The sequence below is a fragment of the Balaenoptera borealis genome (genome assembly GCF_965194805.1).
Source record: "Balaenoptera borealis genome assembly, chromosome: 6".
Classification (NCBI taxonomy): domain Eukaryota; kingdom Metazoa; phylum Chordata; class Mammalia; order Artiodactyla; family Balaenopteridae; genus Balaenoptera; species Balaenoptera borealis.
Genome location: NC_138863.1, coordinates 28554495 through 28577620, shown reverse-complemented (window position 1 = coordinate 28577620; position 23126 = coordinate 28554495). Strand labels below are relative to the sequence as shown.

The 23126-nt window shown below is 36.6% G+C and overlaps 2 protein-coding genes across 20 annotated transcripts in view; one reads left to right on the top strand and one right to left on the bottom strand.

Moving 5' to 3' along the window:
• Positions 1 to 12345, top strand: part of CREB1 (cAMP responsive element binding protein 1) — a 56911-nt gene extending 44566 nt beyond the window's left edge. For 8 of the 10 annotated variants that reach the window (XM_082397165.1, XM_082397168.1, XM_082397169.1 and 5 more), the window contains one exon: positions 6074 to 12345. In XM_082397165.1, the coding sequence (XP_082253291.1) occupies positions 6074 to 6218 (145 nt within the window). In that variant the 3' untranslated portion in view covers positions 6219 to 12345. Of the gene's footprint in view, positions 1 to 3270; positions 4394 to 6073 lie in introns of those variants that run through there. The other 2 variants (XR_014246064.1, XM_082397167.1) reach the window with 2 other exon arrangements.
• METTL21A (methyltransferase 21A, HSPA lysine) overlaps positions 1 to 23126 on the bottom strand; it is a 54557-nt gene that overhangs the window by 24483 nt on the left and 6948 nt on the right. For 3 of the 10 annotated variants that reach the window (XM_082397184.1, XM_082397182.1, XM_082397185.1), the window contains exon 4: positions 18584 to 19278. The exons of 3 other annotated variants lie outside the window; for them this stretch is intronic. In XM_082397184.1, the coding sequence (XP_082253310.1) occupies positions 18881 to 19278 (398 nt within the window). In that variant the 3' untranslated portion in view covers positions 18584 to 18880. Of the gene's footprint in view, positions 1 to 11861; positions 18132 to 18583; positions 19279 to 19324; positions 19449 to 22279; positions 22885 to 23126 lie in introns of those variants that run through there. 4 more of the 10 variants (XM_082397190.1, XM_082397183.1, XM_082397187.1 and 1 more) reach the window with 3 other exon arrangements.

Sequence of the window (23126 nt, the reverse complement as noted above, 5' to 3'; positions counted from 1 at the left end):
CTGTGATTTTAAGTATTTAAGCTACAATAATAAACAGAAGCATAAAAGCTGTGTTCATATTTAAATGTATTTTAAAGTATAAATTAAACTGTGTGTTTAAACTTTTTTACTGTTTGTAAGGAAATGTGTAAGTAACCCTTTTGAAAATTAGAAGCAAGTCTGATTAGAAGTCTCAAGTAAAGGCTAGGTTATAAAGTTTAAGACAACAGCATTTACTAAAGAAACCAGTTCTCAGCAGACACAACAGAGCAGTCAGGTAAAAAATACATCTCTTGATTATGAAAGCAACAAAGGACTTCAGATTATGTCTGTGTAGTTTGGCTCTATGGAACAGAAACATTTCCCCTTACACAGAAATCACTTAAGAAGCAGCTTAATTGTAGTGGGTGAGGAGGCAGCACTACAGCTTCTTGTCTGCTCTGGTGTATAGAGGGCTGCCCATTTATGAAAGCACATTAATTTGACAGGCATACCAAATTCTCCTTTTCCTCTATTCGTGCGATTTATGATTCTCACCCCCCCACCTCCCACCCCCCCACACACAAATACACACACACTGGGCACATACACACCAAGTTGGGGACAGGGAACACATAGCTACAGTTCCTAACAACCTCTGCTTGCCTGAGATATTCAGGGAAGCCACCTGACTTACTGTGAACTCTTTAATAAAATACTTTGGCTTGGATTTAATTTCACTATAAGGAAACTTCCCATTGACTCTGGTACAGTTCCTTTTCCCTTTATTCCCAGATATCTGCTGCTTCTACTTTTTCAACTTCCATTCACTAGAATCTGGCTTCTGTGCCCACCATACCACTCCAATGTCTATAAAAAGGTACAGATACCTTCCCATTTGGCAAATCTAGTATTCTCTTTTCATTTAATTTTACCTTTACCGGGAGTATTTGACACTTTTGACTGCTCATTTCTCTAAACTCTTCTTTGGCTTACTCACCTGGTTTTCTGACTACTTTTCAAATTTTCCCTTGAAACTTTCATCCATACCTATGTATTTCAGGCATCACCTATATGTTGATACCACCTAATTATATATATTCCGGCTTTGACCTTTCCCTTGAGATATTATTTATTTAGGTCACGGTATGTGCTGGACATGATACCTCGTTTCTTTACATATTTTATTAGTTCTGCCCACAATGAGAAAGAAGCTTATGTCCACTTTACAGAGGAGATATGGTTCAGAAAGAAGGTAAATATTTTGCCAAAGGTCACACCTTTTAAAAAATGGGTAGAACTGAGATATGAGCCTTGCTCTGCCACCAAAGCCTGTGCACCTGCTACCTGTCAGATTCAACCATCATCTCCTGCTCTGCCACTCAGACCAGAACACATGGCAGTGTGCTGGAGGTACGTAGCACCAAGAGGCAGACATGGAACGCTTTCCTTGAATATTTATTTGGCTCAAAAGTTTGAGAGAAAAAACATTTTTAAGGTAAACTTAAAGATATAATTCACACCAGCAGCAGTTGCTTTGGACTGTGCTCCCATATTTAGTTTCCTCTGCCATTATGGTTACTTAGGTGGAAAAGTTAGAGAAGCACTCTCCTCCTGAACATATTCACGAGGATAAATGTCCCTATGTGCCTCAAACACAGCCTGTCTTCTAAACTTGATAAGAAAAAGTTGTGATTCCCCAAATTCTATAACATTCAAATTGCCATTTACTCAAAAATGAAGATAAGTGGTAAATGTTCTAAAAGAAAGTACAGATGGTTACATTAATTTGTGTTGCTGCAGTAACAAAAAATAATAAAATCTCAGTGTCTTAGAACAGGGACTTCCCTGGTGGCGCAGTGGTTAAGAATCTGCCTGCCAATGCAAGGGACACGGGTTTGATCCCTGGTCCGGGAAGATCCCATGTGCCACAGCTACTGAGCCCACATAACACAACTACTGAAGCCCGCACGCCTAGAGCCTATGCTGTGCAACAAGAGAAGCCACCGCGATGAGAAGCCCATGCACCTCAACAAAGAGTAGCCCCCGCGCGCCGCAACTAGAGAAAGCCCGCGCACAGCAACAAAGACCCAACACAGCCATAAATAAATTTATTTATTTATTTATTTATTTTTAAAAAAAAACACCAAAAAACCAACAACAAAAGTTTCTTCCTCACTTATGTTACATTTTGGCAGCTGCAAGTCATGCTATGGCTCTCCTCCACATGCTCCCAGCCAAAGGAGGAGCACCTCTTCGAGTCCTGTCATTATTGTAGCAAAGGGAAAGGGGAAATACTTTTTGAAGCATCTGCTTGATTGTGGTGAACATCATGTCCACTCGGGTACCATAGGCCAAAGCACAGCCTAGGACAAGCCCAATGTCAGTGAAATGGGAATGGTGTGCTCTTCCCACAGGGAGGGAGGAGTAAAAAATTATGGAAGCAATACAACCCAGCACCTCTGGTCTTACAATTTTAGAGTGCAGGAAGAATTTAATAGGTTTCCTAAGAGCAGAAGTAATAAAGGAAAAGGTTAAGTAGGTTTGACCATCTAAAAATATGAAACCTCTGATTAGCCAAGGAAAAGATAAAGTAGCAAAGCAAACAATAAACTAGAAACATTTTAACAAAGTCAGGAGACTGATAAGTTAAGGATATAAATAAGTAGATTCAAAGAAAATGAATTAGAAATGGGGTAAAAAAACTGAAAATTCAAACCAGTTAAAGTGTATGCTATGTAAATTAAGGTACATCCTTTCAACTGTATAAAACCAACTGTTAATAATGGAGATGTGTTTTTATTGAGATGGGAAGATGTTCATAGTGGAAAAGAGCAGGTTACCAAAGAATATGTATTATGATCCCATTTTTATTTTTTTTACAGAAGTAAAACATGCTCATTATAAGCACATTAGAAAACATAAGATAAAATATTTACTCACCACTAATTGTGCCACCCAAAATGTTAACATTCTGGTGTATAATTTTTTCCCCTAATACATATGTGCAAAGATAAATAATACATTTTTAGTATACAGTTTTTATTTTTTTATTTTGAAATAAGTTTAGCTTATGGGAACAGTTATAAAAATAGTACAGAGTTCCAGATACTCTCTATCCACCTTTCTGTAAGTTTAGCATATTACATAACTAGGCTGTGTTTATCAGAACTTAAGAAATTAACATTCTGTCATATACTCTGTATAGTAATTAACATAGTATTTTTTATTGTGGTATAATAATATTAACTGCACTATCCATTTTATTTGAATTTCTTCAGTTATTCCACTTCTATTCCTTTTCTCTTGCAGAATCCAATCCAGGGTACCACATTGCATTTAGTCATCGTGGCTCCTCATCTCCTCCAATCTGTGACAGTTCTTTCCTTGTCTTTCATGGGCTTGTCACTTTTGAAGAGTAGTAGTTAAGTTTTTTTCAGAATATCCCTCACTTTGGGCCTGTGTGAAGTTTTTATTATGATTAGATGAAGGTAATGGATTTGGGGGAAGAATACCACAGAGATGTAGTCTGTCCTTCTTGTCACTTCATATCAGGGAGCACATACCAGCATGACTCATTACTGGCAATGTTAACTTTGATCACTTGGTTAAAGTGCTGTCCAAGTGCTCCCGCTGCAGTTATCATTTTTCTCTTTTTGCACACTATTCCTTAGAAGCAAGTCACGGATTTAGAAAGGGAGGAGAATTAAACTCCACCTCCTGGAAAGGAGAGTATCAAAGAACTTGTGGTCATAGGTGAAAACCAACATGGTAATTGGTATTGCTTTCACAGAGTTGCTTGGAGACTATGCAAATATTTTATTTCTCTTTCAAGTTTTCCCCACTAACTTTAGTATTCACAGGGGAATCTTTCCTGCAGTAATTATTACTGTGATATTCTAATGAGGATTTTCTATTTCCCCATCCCTTCTACATTTACTAACTGGAATTCTTCTATAAGGAAAATTTGTCCCTTCCCCACATATTTATTTATATCAGTACGGTCTTATAGATACTTTATTCTTTGGGCTGTAATTCAATATTATTTAATTATGATAAGATTATTCCTGTTTTGGCCATCGGGAGCTCTTACAAGTTGGTTCCTATGTCCTTTAGATGGCGTCTTATTTTTCTTCAAGCACATCTTTACTTTCTGGCCCTACAGGATCATCTGGGTTCAACTTCTCATCTTGTGTTTTCCCTGCTTTAGCCTTGAAATCAGCCATTTATTCAGTGAGTCCTAGTTTGTTTCATTGGAAAATGGTATTTAGAAATCAGTTAGGCAGTAGTTGTGCTCTTTGCTACTGAGGTTTCACAGGCCCTCTCAAAGTACAGAGCTAGGAAGTATACACGTGTGTGTGTGTACGCGCCCATGTATGCACACAACTATATTTCTGTATGTGTACATTACTATAATAAATATGTTTGTACTGATCACTCTGACTCTAATCTGTAACCACAGGGCTTATTTTAGCCTTCCCTTCCCCCCTTTGCTTATTTGAACTTCGTTCTCTGACAGAAACTTGGCTTCCCACTAAAGATGGTTTATTTATGTATTTGTTAAACTCTAGTATCATATAAAATAGTTTCATAATTGCTAACTTGTACCCCTGTGAGAAACAAATTTACAGTATAGCATTTATATACAGTTCTTTCTGTTTTTAGCCTTAAAGTACCAGTGAAAGCACTGTTTTCAAAGTTACTTAGCTCTGCTGCTTTTTTCTCCACCCTCTTAAGTCATATACATACATTTATAGTAAAGTTAGATTTCTCAAAATCTTCATTCAATTCTGGGATTCCCCGATATCCTGTTTTTTATTTTAAATTTTCATTACTTTACTTTTTGTGCTGTATATTTCTGTGGGGCTTAACAGACATATAATGTTATGTGTCTACCACCACAGTGCCATACAGAACATTTACACCAATCTAAAAAGAATCCCTTGTGATACCTCTTGGTAGTCAGCCTCTACCCCCTCCCCCAGCCCCTGGAAACCACTGAACTGTTTTCCATCTTTTTGTTTTGTCTTTTCCAGAATCTCATATAAATATAGTATGTAACCTTTTAGATCTGGCTTCTTTCACTTAGCACAGTGCATTTAAGATTCATTGATAGTGTTGCATGAATCAGGAATTAGTTTTATCCCTGGTATTGTATGGATGTGGTTTATTTATCCATTCACCTTGAAGTTCATCTTAGTTTCCAGTTTTGGAGGATTATGAATAAAGTTACTATAAACACTTACATATAGGTTTTTATATGAACTTTCAATTCACTTGAGTAAATATCTAGGAGTGGCCTGGATGGATGGAATGGTAAGTGTATATTTAACTTTATAAGAAACTGCCAAACTGTTTTCCAGAGTGGCTGTACCGTTTTGCATTTCCACCAGCAATGTATGAAAGTTCCAGTTGCTCTATATCAAATGTTATAATTTTATGTTTTACATTTAGGTCTGTGATCGCTTTTGAATTAACTTTTTTATAAGGTGTGAAATGTGTAAAAGGTTCACTTTTCTGTATGAACACCTGTTTGTTCCAGCACCATTTGTTAAAAAGACTATCCTTTCTCTGTGGAATTGCCCTTGTACTTTTGTCAAAATTTAATTGACTGTATTTGTATAGGTTTGTTTCTGGGGTGTCTAGCATGCTTCATTGTTCTGTGTATCTGTCCTTTCGCCCATACAATCCACTAGGAGAATCTTTTCATTCTATCTAAAAATATTTAGACAGAAATTTTTGAGAAGCTTTAAGAGGCACTCTCCAAGCTAAAGAGTTCTTTTTATTTTTTATTTAAAGCTCATTTGAACTTTGTATTCTGCGCCAAAATATAGTAATTCTTAATTTAGTATGAAAATGCTTGCCACCCTTCTGCCCCATCAATTAAAATTGGTGCTTTGAATGTTTTTTTTTAATCAACTTTGTATGGTATGTTAAAATTTTACATTAGACAATTTCCAAGTCATTCTGTTTATTTTTCTCAAATGCCTAATCTATAATATATTAAAGCGTTTGTTGCTTTGAGCTAAGTCTTTTTTTTTAATGTATTCTGTCTAACGCAAAATAAATGATACAGAAATGTTGCATAATTTTTCCTGTCCTTTTTTGCTTGTAGGGAAGCAGCACGAGAATGTCGTAGAAAGAAGAAAGAATATGTGAAATGTCTAGAAAACAGAGTGGCAGTGCTTGAAAACCAAAACAAGACACTGATTGAGGAGCTAAAAGCACTTAAGGACCTTTACTGCCACAAATCAGATTAATTTGGGATTTAAATTTTCACCTATTATGGTGGAAAAAGGACTGGCTTGGCCACAACCAGAAAGACGAAATAAACATTTATTTTCTAAACATTTCTTTTTTTCTATGCGCAAAACTGCCTGAAAGCAACTACAGAATTTCATTCATTTGTGCTTTCGCATTAAACTGTGAATGCTCCAACACCTGCCTCCACTTCTCCCCTCAAGAAATTTTCAGCACCACGAATCATGAAGAGACTTCTGCTTTTTATCCCCCGCCCTCTTCAAGAAGTAATAATTTGTTTACTTGTAAATTGATGGGGGAAATGAGGAAAAGAAAATCTTTTTTTAAATGATTTCAAGGTTTGTGCTGAGCTCCTTGATTGCCTTAGGGACAGAATTACCCCAGCCTCTTGAGCTGAAGTAATGTGTGGGCCGCATGCATAAAGTAAGTAGGTGCAATGAAGACGTGTTGATTGCCAAATTGACGTGTTTTCACATTTTCATTGTGAATTATGTAAGATTGTTAAGAGACATACCCTCTAAAAAAAAATTTTAGGATGGTGTTGAAGAAATTAAGAATGAATTCGGAGTGCTTTCTATGTACATTCTCTTCAATACTGAAAACTTGTCCTTGGTTCTTAAAAATATTCTGTATTAACTACAGCTCTTCCATAGGGCAGTTGTTGCTTCTTAATTCGGTTCTGTATGTGTTCAACATTTTTGAATACATTAAAAGAAGTAACCAACTGAATGAAAAAGCATGGTATTTGATTTTAAATTAAATCAAAGTAAGTAAAAGTACAAAGCTTGTTTTAGTTTAGTACTAAATTCTTAGTAAAAAGATGCTCATTAGTAAACCAGTCCCTTGAGTTATATAACAAGGTTTTTAAATAAATGTTTTTGTCATCGCCTTCAAAAATATTTATATTGTCACTCATTTACTTTAAAAGGTTTTTCTAATTAAACTGTTCCCCTTTGCACTTATATTATACCACCAACAGGAAAGCCTTCAAGATGTTAAAGCAAAGTGCTATATTTGTTTATAAAATGTTATGTGTTGTAGAAAAATACTGATTTTAAATCTTTTCCATATTAACATACTTTAACAGAGTAGTGAATTTTTTAATGAAAGAAGTTATAAGGATATAGTTCTTTTAAAGTACAGTATTAGATATGCACAAGGAAAATAATTTTCTTCAGACATATTTGAATGACTGCTGTACAATATTTGGATTGTCATTCTTGCAAAACATTTTTTTGTTGTTTTCTTCTATTGATAAAAAGGATAGCTGTGCTTTAGCTTTCCAATATGCTATATATCCTTTGTTATTCTGTAAAGGAGCTACCTGTTTTAATTCCTTACCTATAACATTCTGTATTTGTATGTATCACACATTGTTTCCAGTACTACTTTTAATTATCAATACTCATTTTATTCACTAAGCCTGATAAATTTAAAAGTTACCCTTTAAAAAAAAAATAAGACTGAGGTGGATTTGAAAAATTGGAAATTGACATAATGTTAGATAATTTCTCATTTCTCATTTGAGAAGGTATTTCTTTTTTCAAAGAGAGTCTAGAATTTAATGTTTTATATTTAGTCATGGGTTGTTTTTAAAAGTTAAGTTTGTTAATGTGTTAAGAAAATATGCAGATATGGGTGTTAATTATTGAGTCCATTTTGAAAAGTAAGATTTTTAATTAATATTTGTAAATGGTATATTTTTATTTGTAACAAACCGTTGTCTTTTTTCAAGGATGAACAGAGTTTATGAAGGAGCACCATTCTAAGAATTGAGTGATGTAGTCTTATATCTGGACAGTTCACCAGATTCTCAAGAAGGCTTTCAAACGACTGTAAATTTTGTTGTTTATCCTGCTGAGCTAATGGGGAAAGTTATAGTGTAAAAATTATTTGTATACCTGCATAGATGTGTCAGTTTTCCAAAACTGGTTTAATAGAAACCAAGCAAAATCACAAATCAATTCACAAACTAGAAGTCTTTCTTAATGAGTCAGAATGTCAGACGTGAACGTTTTAAAAGTCATAAGCTTTATAAATGAAAATTGCCTAGTATTTAGCAAGTTAAATGTTTTCAAAAGTTGAGGCTTTCTATTTAATTAGAAAGTTGGTGGTCCTCTTAGTCCCTGATAAATCAAGGCAAGTCACATCCATATTAGCTGGCTGAATTTATAAGTTATAAAAGACTGATTGCACTGGTTTGAAGTCAGTTACTTAATGGTGAGGTAAGAAATGTATTCTGTTGCTAAATCTGTTTAGACCCTTGGAGAGACTTGAAGATTTCAGTTTATACAGATAGAAATTAAGCATATTTTGAGCAAACTTTTTTTTTAAGAGAATTGGGGAAAAGGTGTTTGTTTTTAAGCATGCAACTTTGAGAATCTTTGTTAAGAAAACATAATTTTTAAAAATCTTATAGCCAATAACATGTGGCCACATTATAAATGTTTTTTCTCTTCATATTGGCCAAAAGGGAATAAAAATGTCATCATAGGAATCTGTACATATGCTACTGATTTGCCTAGAAAATAGCAAGTTTGGTATTGCTCACTTTGCAAATATAGGGCCATGTGGCACTTTTATCTATAGGACAGATTAACTCTAATAAAAATGAAGTGGGAGGGGTTTATTTTTTATATATTGCTCTTATGAGTTTTCAGGCTTTGATAGTGTTTAACTGAAAAGTGGTTTAGAAAGGGCTAGATCCAATGTGTTCACATTATTAAAAAAAATTGATACCAGATGTAATTTTTAAGTTCATTTTTCAAACTGAAGTACCATACTGGCAACCATAATATTGTCATAGGTGCTCTGTTCATTTAGATATTCCTGGCGGGGGGGAATGGCATTTGTATATGTGTACATATATATATATACATACAGTATATAATCTGAAGCTCTGAGAGCTCTTAAGTCAGGAATGCTGAGTACTATAGTATACTGAGGTCGGATGAAATTTTACATTTTTGTGTATTTTATTGCATCACTTTTGGTAGTTTCTTGGACTGAATTACCCCAGCACTCATGATTGATGCTTTTTAATCTCCTGATTTTCTTCTAAGTGTTTTTTTTTTAATTGTCAGTTTTCTTTGGCTTGATACTTTTAAATCTGTTACTAGTCACTTGAACCACCACCACCACCCCCCAAAAAAGTATTTGGTTTTTATGCTTTGTCTCTGGCAGCTATAACAGTGGTAAGAACATTTTGAAGATAGCTTCTCAAAGGTACCACTGATTTTTCAAAAATCATCCTGGGGGAGAATTTTTGGTGTTTTCATTTGAGCAGGGATTTTTGTCAGAAAATGTATCTTGATGGTAAGTCAGCAGCAGTCCTAGTATCTGAAAGCACAATACCAGTCAGGCAGGCTGTCCGATCAGAAGTCATCTGGCTGAAGTTTATCTCTGTCTCTCAGGCCTAATCCCTGATCCTTTTGACCATTTGGGGTGACATGTGGAATCATACAAAGGCTTAGGAAGAAACAAGTTTGTTTAAACCACGATGCTTTTACTTACTTTAAGTGACTTCAATCTAGATTTCATTTTTAATGTTTTTAGTTCTGTGATCAGCTGTAGTCAGCTATCAGCATATATTGGTCTCTTTATTTTGAAGATCAGAAGGCTGCTTCATTTTGCAGGATTTAAAATAAGGCTAATATCTTAAAGTTAAGATTTTGAATTAAAGTGGGTTTTAGAGACAACTGTTACACACCTTTTCAGTTTTTTCAAGAGGCTTTATTTGTTGCCTTTGTAACCCTGAGAACTGTTGGTATATTGTTTCCCATTGACTTAATACAAAAGTTGTATATTTATTTGGATTATTTTTACATTATATTCTTTGTAAATGTTTGGTGTAACTTGCACTTTTAAAAATGACCCTGTTTGGGTATTAGCAAACTTGAGAAATTCCCTCATCAATTAATTGTCATCTGACTTTTTATGTCTTTCTCCTCTCTTCAAATCATGTGGCTTTTTTTATGGAAGCTTTTTTCATTGATTAAAATATTTTAACACCTAAAGGCTAGCCTTATAAACGCTGTAAAAGAAAAATATCAGGAAATTAGACTAGCCCAATTAATTAAAAGATGGGTTCAAACCCTATCTTACTCTCTTTCATCATGGACAGATAGAAGGAAAAGCAACTCAAGTGAATAAATATTTATTTCCAATTTTAAATAAGACTGTCCTCACCCCAACATTAATACTGTTTATAGGATCCCAAGATATCCTTGAATTTGTCTAGAACAGTAAAAGACTTCTCAAGGCAATTAATCATTATTATCATGGAGAACATGTAATAATTTGATTAAATTTTTTTCACTTTAAATTGTCTTTGTTAACATCAAAAAATGCATAAATTTGACTGATTTCAGATGAGGAGGGGAAAAGTGAGGTATGCTTAAGTAAGCCTGTAGGTGAAGAATTGTGGTATAAATTTGTTCAGTCAGTTGTACAAAGCACAACTAGAACTTTTTGTTGGATGTCTTACATACATCTTGAATACTTCTAATGTTGATATGTTGACTTTTTTAAGTTGACTGCACAGTCACTGTATGTACTAGGAACTGGTTTCCTTAACTTTCTAGAATCAACGGCTAAGAGAGGCACTAATCCCTGAGGGGTCGAACATATCATGAAGCTGAGTCAGTATGGAAGAATTTCAAATAAATCAAACAGGGTGCTGAAGTTCCATCTGTCTCATCTGCTTATGATAAGTTCTTATTGAGGAGTGAATGTAGCTTAAGCCTTTGTATGTGTCCTCAGGGGGCAAACTTTTAAGAGGGACCAGATAATGTTTGAATGGAGGGATTATATTTCAGGTGTTTTAGCTTGAAATTTATTTTTTAAAAAAATTAAAATAGGAAAAAAAATAGAACAAAGCCTGTGAAGCAATTTGATATTATAAACAGGCTGAGTTGTTTAGCACAGAGAGAAAATATTGACCTGTCTGCATTCTGGTACTGTGCATACAGGTCCTAGCTGGGTAAAACACGATACATTTTGAGTTATTCTCACCGGCAAGTAAAAGGAAAATAAATGAACAGTCTTCAGGAAATGTCTTTGAAAGGGTCATACAGTAGGAAATTCAAATTTTACCTACTTTATAGAGGCATTATTTAATACTTGCCTACAGAAGTATGGCATTTCTAAGCTCGTGTCTGAGGAGCATCTCGGAGATGTGAGAGTAAATCTAAAGTAGTTTAAAAATTGGTAGGGAAGGAAGACAATCCCTGCAGATAATGATCTTACATTAGTTGGCCGAGTGAAATGATCTGTCATTGTGTTTGGGAGGTTTTATTTTCTTATGTTTTTAAAATTGAATTGGTATATGCTTTATAGACATTGTATTTTTATCCAGGTGCCACTCCAATTTGTGTATGTAATAAAATTATTTATATTAAAAGTGGGAAATAATTCGTCAACATTTTTCTGTGAGTATAGGTTAGGATGGCAAAGAAGAGTGCTAGTTTGCAGTTTTCCATGTAAAGTCCCCGACTGATTTGTCACGTCAGCTGTCATCCCCCCCAAGAAGAGGAATTATTTCTAACCTAGCTGTTATCACTTGAAACTTTAGAAACAAAATAATCAGGGAAGTTTCTAGAGAGAAAGGTGTTTGTTTGGGTTTTTGATTTTGGTTTTGTGGGTGGTTTTTTTTTTTTTTTTTTTTTTTTTTTGGTTTTTGCTTGAGGATTGGGGTAAAGAATACCTCCCCCCAAAACTATCAGCACAAAACAGGGTATTGATTTTTAACTCTGATGTTGCTATTGGAGTTGAATACTAAATAAGTAATTATAGTGAGGGAAATACATTTCTAATAAAATTCCCTACATTCTAGAAACATCCCTGTTTTAATTTTTTTACCTAAATCTTTTTGTGCTTTATCTGTGTAAAGAGAAAAAAATGTACTGAGCTATAATGGATTTTATTAACACTATGTACATATTAGCTGCTTTGTGTTCAGAATGGTAGCAATTGCTTTGTATATTAAAGTGATCCTTGTGAATTTGTGAAATATTGTCATAAAGTGCTTTTTCTTACTGTAATCTTTGTGGTATCAACTGTCATAATGCCCTTTTTACACAAACATTTATGTGCAGTCACATAAACGTGCTTTTAAAAACTCCATAAGTCTCTTTTTTGGGATGGGATCTCTACATTGTGGTTTTCGCTAGTTGTGTCAAGCTATATTTTGTGGACTTGGTTTATTACTTTTGTTAAAGGGCAAAAGTTATGCTAGAATATATCACAAGCTTGTGGTGCACAGCAACAGAAAACTAACTCAAGCCACAAGAACATATCTTTAGTTACTTAATTTCACTGTATTCCTAGTTTTTAGCACAAGATTTCTTTTTTCAGTAAGGTTAAACAGTGCCTACTTGAAGATCTGGAGATGTTACTCCCCTGTTGAGACAACCAATGGGAGGAGACATATGGTCAGCTGTCTCTAATGTCATAAAACGCATCTTTGCATTGGAAGAACTGATAAGAACAGATGACTTCCTGGCTCCCCTTGCAATTCTAAAGTTCTGTGATCATAAAATGGAAGGAAAGGGGAGGAGATGTGGTTAATCTGCTCTTTGCTTAAAGCACAAGAATAAAAGATTCTCTCCTGTACTATTGATTCAATTTCTGAAAATAAGCAGTTGCGTTTTAAAGGACTTTTTTTAATTGCGATGTTTATTAAGCCTGTTACATCTGCCACTGTATTGAAGGAATTACATGAATTGTATTCCTCTTTTTTTTCTTCTACAAAAAGTAACACGTAATTTATTGTACAGATAGACGTTTTTGAGAGTGAAAGGGTGAGGTGTAAACCAGGATTGTGCTGAGCAAATTGGGACCTCGTTGACCCTCCTTGCAAACCGTGTTCAGGTGCTTGGACCTCCAGTAAAAGCAACGAGTGCCTATCTTCTCTCCATCCATATCTTTGCTGTCACTTGCTCATTTCACAAATACGTACCCGTTGTAGAACATACTTCTGGGCACTGAGAAGTTCCTGTCCTCAAGATGCTCTGTCTAAGACACACAGCCAAGGAAACAATTCTAACACGTTTATACAATTTTAGCCCTGAATTCCAGACTCATATTTGTCATCTCTACTCTGATTGCAAAACATAGGTCCAAACTGAACTTTTAATTACTCCTCTAAGTCTATTCTTCCTTTGGCTGGTTCTTCTCCTTGCAGATGCTGCCATTATCCACTAAACTGGCAAAAACACAGAAAAGCACTGCCTTAATCAGTATTTTCCTTCCCCTCACTGCATTTTAATTTCTCGACAACTTTCTTAAGCACATTGACCAAACTGGAGCTTAGGATTCTAATGAGGGCCTAACAAGTGAAGAGGAAAGGTAATTTCCAGGAGTTTGAATGTAATTTTTATGATTGAGGTGCAATTCACATAACAAAATTTATCATTTTAAAGTGAACAATTAGTGGTGTTTAGTGCATTCATGATGTTGTATTACCACCACCTATATCTAGTTCCAAAACATTTTCATCACTCCGAAATGAAATGCTGTACTCAGTAAAGAAAGAGTCACTCTCAATTTTCTCCTCCCTTCAGCCCTTGGCAACCACCAATCTTTCTGTAGACTCACCGATTCTGGATATTTCACATAATCATGTGACGTTTTGCGTCTGGCTTCTTTTAGTTAGCGCACTGTTTTTGAGGGTCCTCCACGTTGTAGCATTTATCAGTACTTCGTTCCTTTTTATGTCTGAGTCGTATTCCAATGTATGTATATGCCACAATTTATCTGTTCATCTGTTGTACGTTGCAGTTATTTCCACTTTTGGACTACTGTAAATAATGCTTCCATGAACATTCATGTGCAAGTTTTTTGTTCTGAGTCCCTGTTTTCAATTCTTTGGGGTATACATCTAGGAGTGGAATTGCTGGGTCATATGATAATTCTGTTTAACTTTTTGAGGAACTGCCAAACTGCCTCATTGGCTGCACCATTTTACATTCCCACTAGTGATGTATGAGTGTTCCAATTTCTCTACATCCTGGCCAACACTTGTTATTTTGCTTTTTTAAAGAAAAATAGTAAAGCCATCCTCATGGATGTGAAGATGTATCTCATTGGGGTTTTGATTTGTAATTCCTTAATGACTAATGATATTGAGCATCTTTTCATGTGTTTGTTGGCAATTTGTATACTTCTTTGGAGAAATGTCCAAGTTCATTGCTCAGTTTTTAATGGTTTTTTTGTTGTTGAGTTTTATGAGTTCCGCATATACTCTGCATATTAGACCCTTATCAGATAATATGATTTGCAAATATTTTCTCCCATTCTGTTAAGTTTTCTTTTCACTTTCTTGATAATGTCCTCATTCTTATTTTTTAACTTAGTTTTTTAAAGTAATATGTATATTTGGAAAAAACTAAACAGTACAAATGGGTGAGTTTGTGTATCCTTTTAGTGACAATCTGTGCATATACACACAAATGTAAATGTCTTTTCTCTCCTCCCTCTCCCTTTTTTATATAAATGGTGCTTTTTTTCACTGAATGTGTCTTGGCAATAGTTGTATTTCACTATATGTATATCTACCTCAGTTTAACAGGTGTGAAGTATTCCATTGTATAGATACAGCATAGTTCATTTAACCAGTACCCTCTTTTGTGGACATTCAGGTTGCTTGAAACTGCTGACTGTTAAGATATATACAAGTTAGTATAGATATATACAAGTTAGTATATCTCCAGGATAGATACTGAAAAGTGGAAACTTATTTATTAAGTATGGTTTTCTTCATATTTGGAGGTGGTTTCCTAAGCAGTATTAATAATCTGCTAAATTAATAAAAATGTCATGTTGGTTAGAATCTTTTATGTCAAACTTCATAGTCTCTTCATACATATATTACATGAAAAAAAATTAGAAGTAGCAGAACCAGCCTTACACAAAGTTACAAAAAAGCTGGCCCTTCCTTTTCTCACCTCTGTTATACTGTTTTCCCTTCTAATCTCCCTGAGAAACAGTTGTTCTCAGCTAGGAAACAATTTTTCAGTATGCCATCTTTTCTAGTGTTAAATTTTAACCCTTCTCTGGTTGTAGAAAGAAAAGCATAACATGATTTTTAGAGCAGAAAGAAACTTCTGAGCTAACAAATCCTCAATTTTTAAAGTGCAAAAAAAAAAGACCCTGAGGACTGCCCTGCTTTTCCTGCAGTTCACGTCAGTGCTAAGAGAACCCAAGTCTCCAGTTTCCCACAACAGGGAAATACACTCACTGTAGTGTCTCACCTCATTCTTGTGAAAGAACTTGAAAATGCTACTTCTGTCTTGGTAGAGGTTCTGGGGAGCAGTAAAATTACGACTTTCTCTGACACTAAAATCACACGTCTGTTTCACCAACTATATCTAGGATCTCTAACCGATACTGGTACATGAAAAAGTGATTTTTAGAAGTATCTTAAATTGTTGGAATTCCCCGGTGGTCCAGTGGTTTAAGACTCTGCACTTTCATTGCCGAGGGCACGGGTTCGATCCCTGGTCAGGGAACTAAGATCCCACAAGCCGAGTGGTGCAGCCAAAAAAATAAAAAAATAGAGTGCTTGAATTTTTTTAAAGGTACCTTAAACTGTTATTTTTGTTTCTTGATTTTAAAAATGACTGAAAATGCTTCTATCAACCACTATAAACTAAAAGCATAGAGATTAAACAGAAATGATGTTGGAAGTGAATCTTTTATATACGTTCATAACAATTTTGTTACTGAGAATATGCTTTACATTTTGATATCCCTGAGAATAGGCAATTTAATAAGGTAACTGATCTGTAAAGGAATCTATTTTTCATGAGTATATGTTTATTGAACTCCCTTTATGAAGAGGTCACTGTTAACACTTGAAATATAAATATGAGGTATGGTCCTTGTCTTACTGGAGCATAAACTATTTGGTAAGATGAAACATTGCAGACAATGTTACTCTGCCCTCAGTTTTCAATCTAGTGTTCAGTTCACTTAGATAAAGTATTTTGATCGATTATAATTCTGATCCTTTAGTGTAAAAGAATAAATGTACCGCTAGAAACTATCTGAAGATGGTACCATGGATTCAGATGGTTCTATCATGAACTAAAGCAAGATACCCTTAAGAGGTAACTACTTAGAAGACAACAGCGTACTTTGTAGTTTTAGTTCTAAGAATCTGATGTATATGTTAATTTAGCATCTTGGCCATGGTAGTTGATTTTAACTGGGAAGAAAGTTACTGATACCCACTGGCTAAGTTAACTGCATAACAGTTTGAAGAAACAGAGCAATGTGAGGATCAAGGCTTAGTACAGTAGGTCCAGAGGAGACTAGATTTCTATCCTTAACTTGAAGACAAAACAAGCACACTTAGCATGCAAATTTATGGGATAAATTAATCCTTTTCTCCTAAGATGTCACAACTTCGTTGACATCTACAGTGGACAATGTGCTCCAGTATCCAGATACAGTCTCACGTCCCCATCCCCACACACGCATCCCTGAAGCACTCATTTCCCTGCTTCTGGGAATGTTCGTGGCTGATGGCTCTCAGCTGAGTCTCTCAGGTGTTGTCTTCACCCCAAGGTTCAGCTCCTTGTATCCGATGACCGACGACACAAGGATATAAGTCCCACCCCCCTGCCTCAATACCCAGCTTCCGGCCACCTCAGCTCTGAATTCCACTGAGGACTTTCCTGACTGCATCCCAACCCAATTTCTTCCTCTTTCCCAGTCCTGCTACTTTTACTCCGTCAGAGGTGTCGCTCTCGAAAGCATTCTCATTTAAACGTTCTGCATCTTAACCTTCACCTCTGAGTCTATTTCTCTAGGGAACTGGGCCTGTGGCCACATTTTGAACTCAAAGCCAGAAAAAAATCATTTGATTTTCACTTAGACAACCAAGCTATTCCTGCTGAATTTTTCTCACCTCTTCTATTTGTAGGCCAAGGGGAAAGAATTACTTTCAGCCTTTTCTGAGTCTCACTGTTTTACGAAAATGTAAAAGAAGCCGATCACTGCTTACTTCACTTGGCAGAGCATCCAGCTCTCCGCCCACGCCGTCCACACCCCAAGACATTCTAATACCTCCCTCCAAAGCTAGGCATGTTACAGGAAAGGAGCTGAACTCCAATTAGTATCTTCATTTCTAATATCATACCTAGATGGGATTAGTCTTGCATTATAGTGTTATTGATGTTGCAGGGCTTTTATTTTACTTTTTTTAAAAGACCTTCCATGCCTATGGTGCAGTACTGGCATTTTATGGATTCAGTAAGCTGTGGATATTTCTATTTCATGTGCATTTATCAGAATTGTGTTGAACTGGTACATCACAATCTCAGAACTTTAAATTCACCTTTATTAAAGCCAAACCTCTATTTAAAATATGTGTAGAAAACAATGTATTTGGTGTTTCCACATCCAAAATATTCATTAAAAGGTTAAGAGGGAGGAGGTCTTGTTTCTAATGGTTTACGAAGGAAATCTATCTCTAGTACCGAATACCATACTGAGATTATAATATTCTTGGGATCTAAATCTGTTTAAGCTGTTGTTTAAGCTTTTACATTGTGAAAAAAGGGCAGGGTATGTGTGTCACTTCACAAAGTCTATCAAAGATAATCATAAAACAATGTAGCAGTCAATTAACACAGAGATCAATACCCTCTAAATGTAATGTATCTTTTTCAATCACCGAATATTTGGTTATGATATACTAGATACTGGGGAGGCAATAAAGAAACAGGCAGAAGCACTCCTGGCCCTCAAGAAGCTCACAGTCTTCTGGGGAGCACAGACACTGAATAAGCAATTATCAGTACAATACAGAAGGAGCTTACACTTGGGGAGCTAACCTCCCATGGCGGGATGAGGTTTAAAACTTTTTTTCATTGTCATCCTGTGCAGTATAAGGAGGCAGGGAAAGCCTAGGAAAGAAATACAAAAGCAACATTTGACCAAGGGTAAAGCGGAAGGGAGAAACTACAGCTTTTGATTTGAAGATAACCTATTCCCAGCACATAGAGGTCCAAGATTTTAGGTGCTATCAAAAAGTAACTAAAATTTTATTTTGACTTACGCCTTTGTTTATATACCTAAATCCGAAATTACGCCAGAAAGCACGTGAGACCTCAGAAAACTCACATCCTAATCTCAAACAACGAAAAGTATTTAAGACCTAAATGCAGTAGACAAAAGATTTCAAGAGTATTAACAGCTCAGGGAATGTCCATTACACCTCTTGTTTTATACTCAGAAAATTAGAAAACTGGGCTAAACGTATGTCTTACAATGTGTTTTAAATGATTTGCAGGATCTAGCCTCACCAAAACAAGCTCACTGCTTTGAAGATGCCTTTATACCAACCCTTCATCACAGCATCAGTGAAAATTGTTTATTGAGAGGGAGCAGTATGGGATACAGAAACAACATAAACCAAAATCGCACACTTTCCTTTAATGTTAATTGAATTTCAGAGCGAGTAAAACATAACTAAAAAGTCACAGCAATGGGACAAAGTGCTGCTTTGTTTTAAAACTGCACATTTGCTTTGCCTTTTGAGAACCTTTGGTTAGACTTTTTGTACAGTAAGCCATTTCATTACATATGGTTATATTCCCAGTCTAAGACCTTAATTGACACACTCAGTGACAACATTCTTATAAATTATAGCCAACTATAAGTCCTCCCTCAGGCTTCTCCTCTGTGCTTTGTAAATACGTACATCTTTTTCAGGATCATAGTGAACCTTACTCACAGTAAATTGCCTCTCAAGCATCGCTAAGAAGTTGTGATCCCGTTCATAGCGAATTCGGCAAGCTAAAAGAATCACAGAGTGGTTGCTACAGAGATGTTCCAATGTTTGAAGAAGATCTGTGAATGTTTCTTCTAAATATATGATATCAGCTCCAAGTATCAGGTCAAATTCTCCAGGTGAAAAACTCCCCAAATTCTGTCCCCAAGTCAGCTCCTTAACAACAGCTCTGGGCTGGATATGGGGAGGTAAGTTGGCTTGAACGTTTGATTTAAGAAACTCTAATGCTACTTTTCGATCCGTGATAGTCACATGAGCACCTAGAACATGGGACAGAAAGTAATGCACACATCAGTACAACTAATAGGTAGAGGGATCAAGTTAAACAGCAGGGTGAGCGTCTCTAAATATTCCACCTGATAAGACACAATATGATGCCTTCGTGGAGAGCTGTGATACGTCAGAACAATGGCCAGCAGCTCCTTCTCTACTGCCCGTAGGTAAAAGTGAAACTTTGGTTTGCCTCTATGACACACTTGCTGTTTGCTGAAGTTATGCCTATTAAATACAGGTGACAAGCTAGCTGATGCTTCTGAATTGTGCAGACAGAAGTGGCCCACCCTTCACAGGTATCTACCATTATACTTCATTTATTAGGTCACCATCTTCATGTCAGTAGGCCTCAGGGTAAAATGGAGTCCAAAGATGAAAAATCTGGGAGCAAACAATTATGAAGATGACAAGGTACCATAAACCGGGAAAGGTTCCTTTCTGGGGCTAAAGCTTTAAAAAGAATCAAGGAAAAGATTAGCTGGCTACTAAGAAATCTCAGTCTTCCTCTCCTTATTCTGTCATGAAGCAGACAATCTATATGTATTCATGCAATTCATATATAATTATTGAAAAATAGTAAAGTTAGAAACGACTAGATTGTATTAAAGTACTGCAGGTTAAAATGTGAGGTAATGTTCTCTATGTGCTAAGTTTCTACATGCAATGTGTAAAATGAATGAGGCAATATTTTATTAATCTGTTTCTTGAGGGTTGTTTACCATGAACTAAGAGATCCAACTTTTTGAACCAATATGACCGAGAGGAGTCTGAACTGGTAGGTATCCTTCAGGAGAAGCAACTACATAAGGTCAGCCCCGAAATACCTCATCTACATTGTATTAACACTATAGTACCTGTAATCCTGCTTGGTTTTGACCCCATAAATTCTGAAACTTAAAAATTATGTTTCATTCTTTCCTAAAATTATTTCTCATCTGCATCCTTCAGTCTGCAATCTTCATGGGTAATCCCCAAGAGGATCCCAGACCATTTCAGTGGCAGCTTATACTGAATGTTTCTTATCTTGACATGTAACATTAGGACAGTATGTAATTCAGTTTGACATCTGACTCAGTCCTGAGTGTGATACTATGAAAATGTGCAAGTTGTTAGATGCACGCACCTACCACTTTGACCATTTGTTGCTAGACAGAGTGCTGCCCAATGAGCAAAATTCAGTGATACTTTTCATCTCTCCTGATAACAGAAATCACAGACAGCCTTTTCCTGGTTTAACTTAGAACTTTACCTCTGGATTTCCTAACAGTCTACAGAGCACTCTGCTGGGAATACTGGAATGATCTGGTCTTTCGCATGTCACCTCAGTGTTCCTGTTAATAGCTCTTAGATGGAGACCTCCTCTAACTCCTGTCTCAGGGATTTCTGTTCCAGGAGTTTCAGTAGGATCTTAATGTCAGTTGACCATTCCCCATAATGTCCATCAATTCTACAAACATCCAAGTGTCTACCAACAGCATGGGAGAAAAACCTCTACCCTCATAGAACTTACATTCAAGTGAGGAGATAGGCAGCAAGAGGTGTTTTTAAAAGTAGGATATCTAGTATGTTAGTCGGAGATACATACTAAGGAAAAAAATAAAGCAGGAAAGAGAGACATAAAACATCAGGAAGTAAGAGAGTTGGGTAGAAAGGGAAGGCCTCACTGAGAAGGTGACTTAGGTGAGGGAATAACCGAATGCATATCAGGGGGAAGAACATTCCTAGCAAGTAGAAGAGCAAGTGCAAAGGCCTACAGGGGCAGGTGAGGAGGAGGCTAGAGTGGCTGGAAGGAGGGATAAAGCAGGAGGAGACAAAGTGAGAGAAGTAACAGGTTAAAGAAGTAACCGGAGGGAGGCACATCAGCTGGGGCTTCACAGGTTAAGTTCCAAAAAGGCTCTGGCTTTTTCTGAGTGAGATGGGAAGCCACTGGAGAGTGCTGAGCAGAAGTACTAGTGATCTGACTTAGGTTTTAACAGAATTCCTAGCAGTGGCGCAAGGCCAGAGCAAGAAGACCTGTGAGGAGGTGTCCACAGTGATGCGGGGGGGCGAGCTGCAGGCCCCCTCCTTGCTGTCACGGCTCCCAGGCTCCCACCACAGGCCAAGTCCCAAACACAGGCCACCCAGCAGTAACCACTCTCCTGGCTCTGGCAACCACTCCCTCACTAGTTACTCGATTTTTATCCCCCAAATATTCAGCTCACAGAATATTATCATCTTGCCTGTGGTTTTGTTTTGGGAGTTTTTGTTTGTTTATTTGGGTGAAGGGTATGCAGGATGTCTTAAGTTTCTTTTAATCTATCAGTTTCCTGTATGTATTTATTTATTTATTTTTTCTCCTGCAATTTAGGGAAGAAACAAATCATCTGTCCTGTAGTTTCCCACAATCTAGATTTGGCTCATTATGCCATTTGTATAGTTTGACATGTTCCTCTGTGCTCTGTATCTCCTGGAAATTTGTCTGATTTGAGTCTGATTTTTTGAACAAGAGTATTTCACAGGTGGCGGTGGTGTTTTGCATCAAGAGGATGTAATACCCGGTAGGCTCTATTTTTGTCATGTGAGCAACCACAAATACTCAATGCCCAGATCCTTAATTTATTAGATTCCTTTTGCATTTATTTGTTGAGAAAGCTTCTTTCAATTACTACTTGGTTATTCATTTTGTAGAGGAATTGTTTGACTAGGAAAGGCAGGATAAATTTTGCTCTCTCCCCTTTTATAAACCAGATTTCAAAGAGCTGGTTTCTAAGTATCCTCCAAAGATGACAGATTGGGTTTACTTTGTTGTTGTTGTATCATGAACTCATGCATTAAACATATCTGACGTATTTAAACCCATGCCATCATCATTATCGATGTTCAAATTGTCTAGCTTTTGCCAATGGACTTTTGACACAAACCCAGTCATCCTCGATAGCTTCCTTGCTCTCTGGTACGACAAGATATTCCAGGATCAACTTATACGTTTCCTGCTACAGAACTACAATCAGCCACTTATTAAGTTTTATTTTTTACTTTTTGGATGGGAGAAATAACAGCAAGTTTGTATGCTGATGAGAATGATCAGGTAGAAAGAGGGAAAAGTGATAATGCAGGAAAGAGAACCACTGCAACAACACCCTTGAACAGGCAAGAGAGGGCTGGTCCCGGGGAGGAGACCCAGTCCACGTGCATACGGCATCGGGAACAAAGGCAGACCGCGGGTGCAGACGCAGGGGGTAGTTAGAGACAGTGCCGGGACGTTACAGAAGTTCTCTTGATGGCTTCAATCTTCTCAGTAAAATAAGGAGAAATGTCATCAGCTCAGAGTGGAAGTGGAGAAAGGAGGACTGGAGGTCAGCAGAGAGGGAGCAGAGCTGGACTCCTCAGCAGCACGAGGAGCCCCCCAGGGGGTCCTGACCAGGAATTTAAAATGAGACCCAGAAGTAGTCTGTTTCCTCCAGCCACATTCAGCTGCCTGGGTGCAGGCCTGGAACAAGTGGAGAGCTGCACGTAACCTTGTTTTGAGCCCAGAGAAGAGGATGAAGCAAGGAAGTGCAGGGTATTGATGGTACGTGAAGATGGTAATAAAGTGACTGCCGGTGAGATTTATGCTGGGTAAGGAGGGAGATGAGACAACATTTAGTTCATGAAAAACTAATGGAAACTGACCCAACAAGACAACATAGCCTGCTGTCACTCGCTTGGTAATGGAAAAAGAACATGTAAACATTTGTCATTACTTTTAGTTTTTAGTTTTGTAAGCAACGCCTTAATTTATTCAAATGTTGGAGCAGAGTGTGCGCTAAAGATACAGAGATCGGTAAGAAAGTCCTTGCCCTCTAGGAACTGAGAG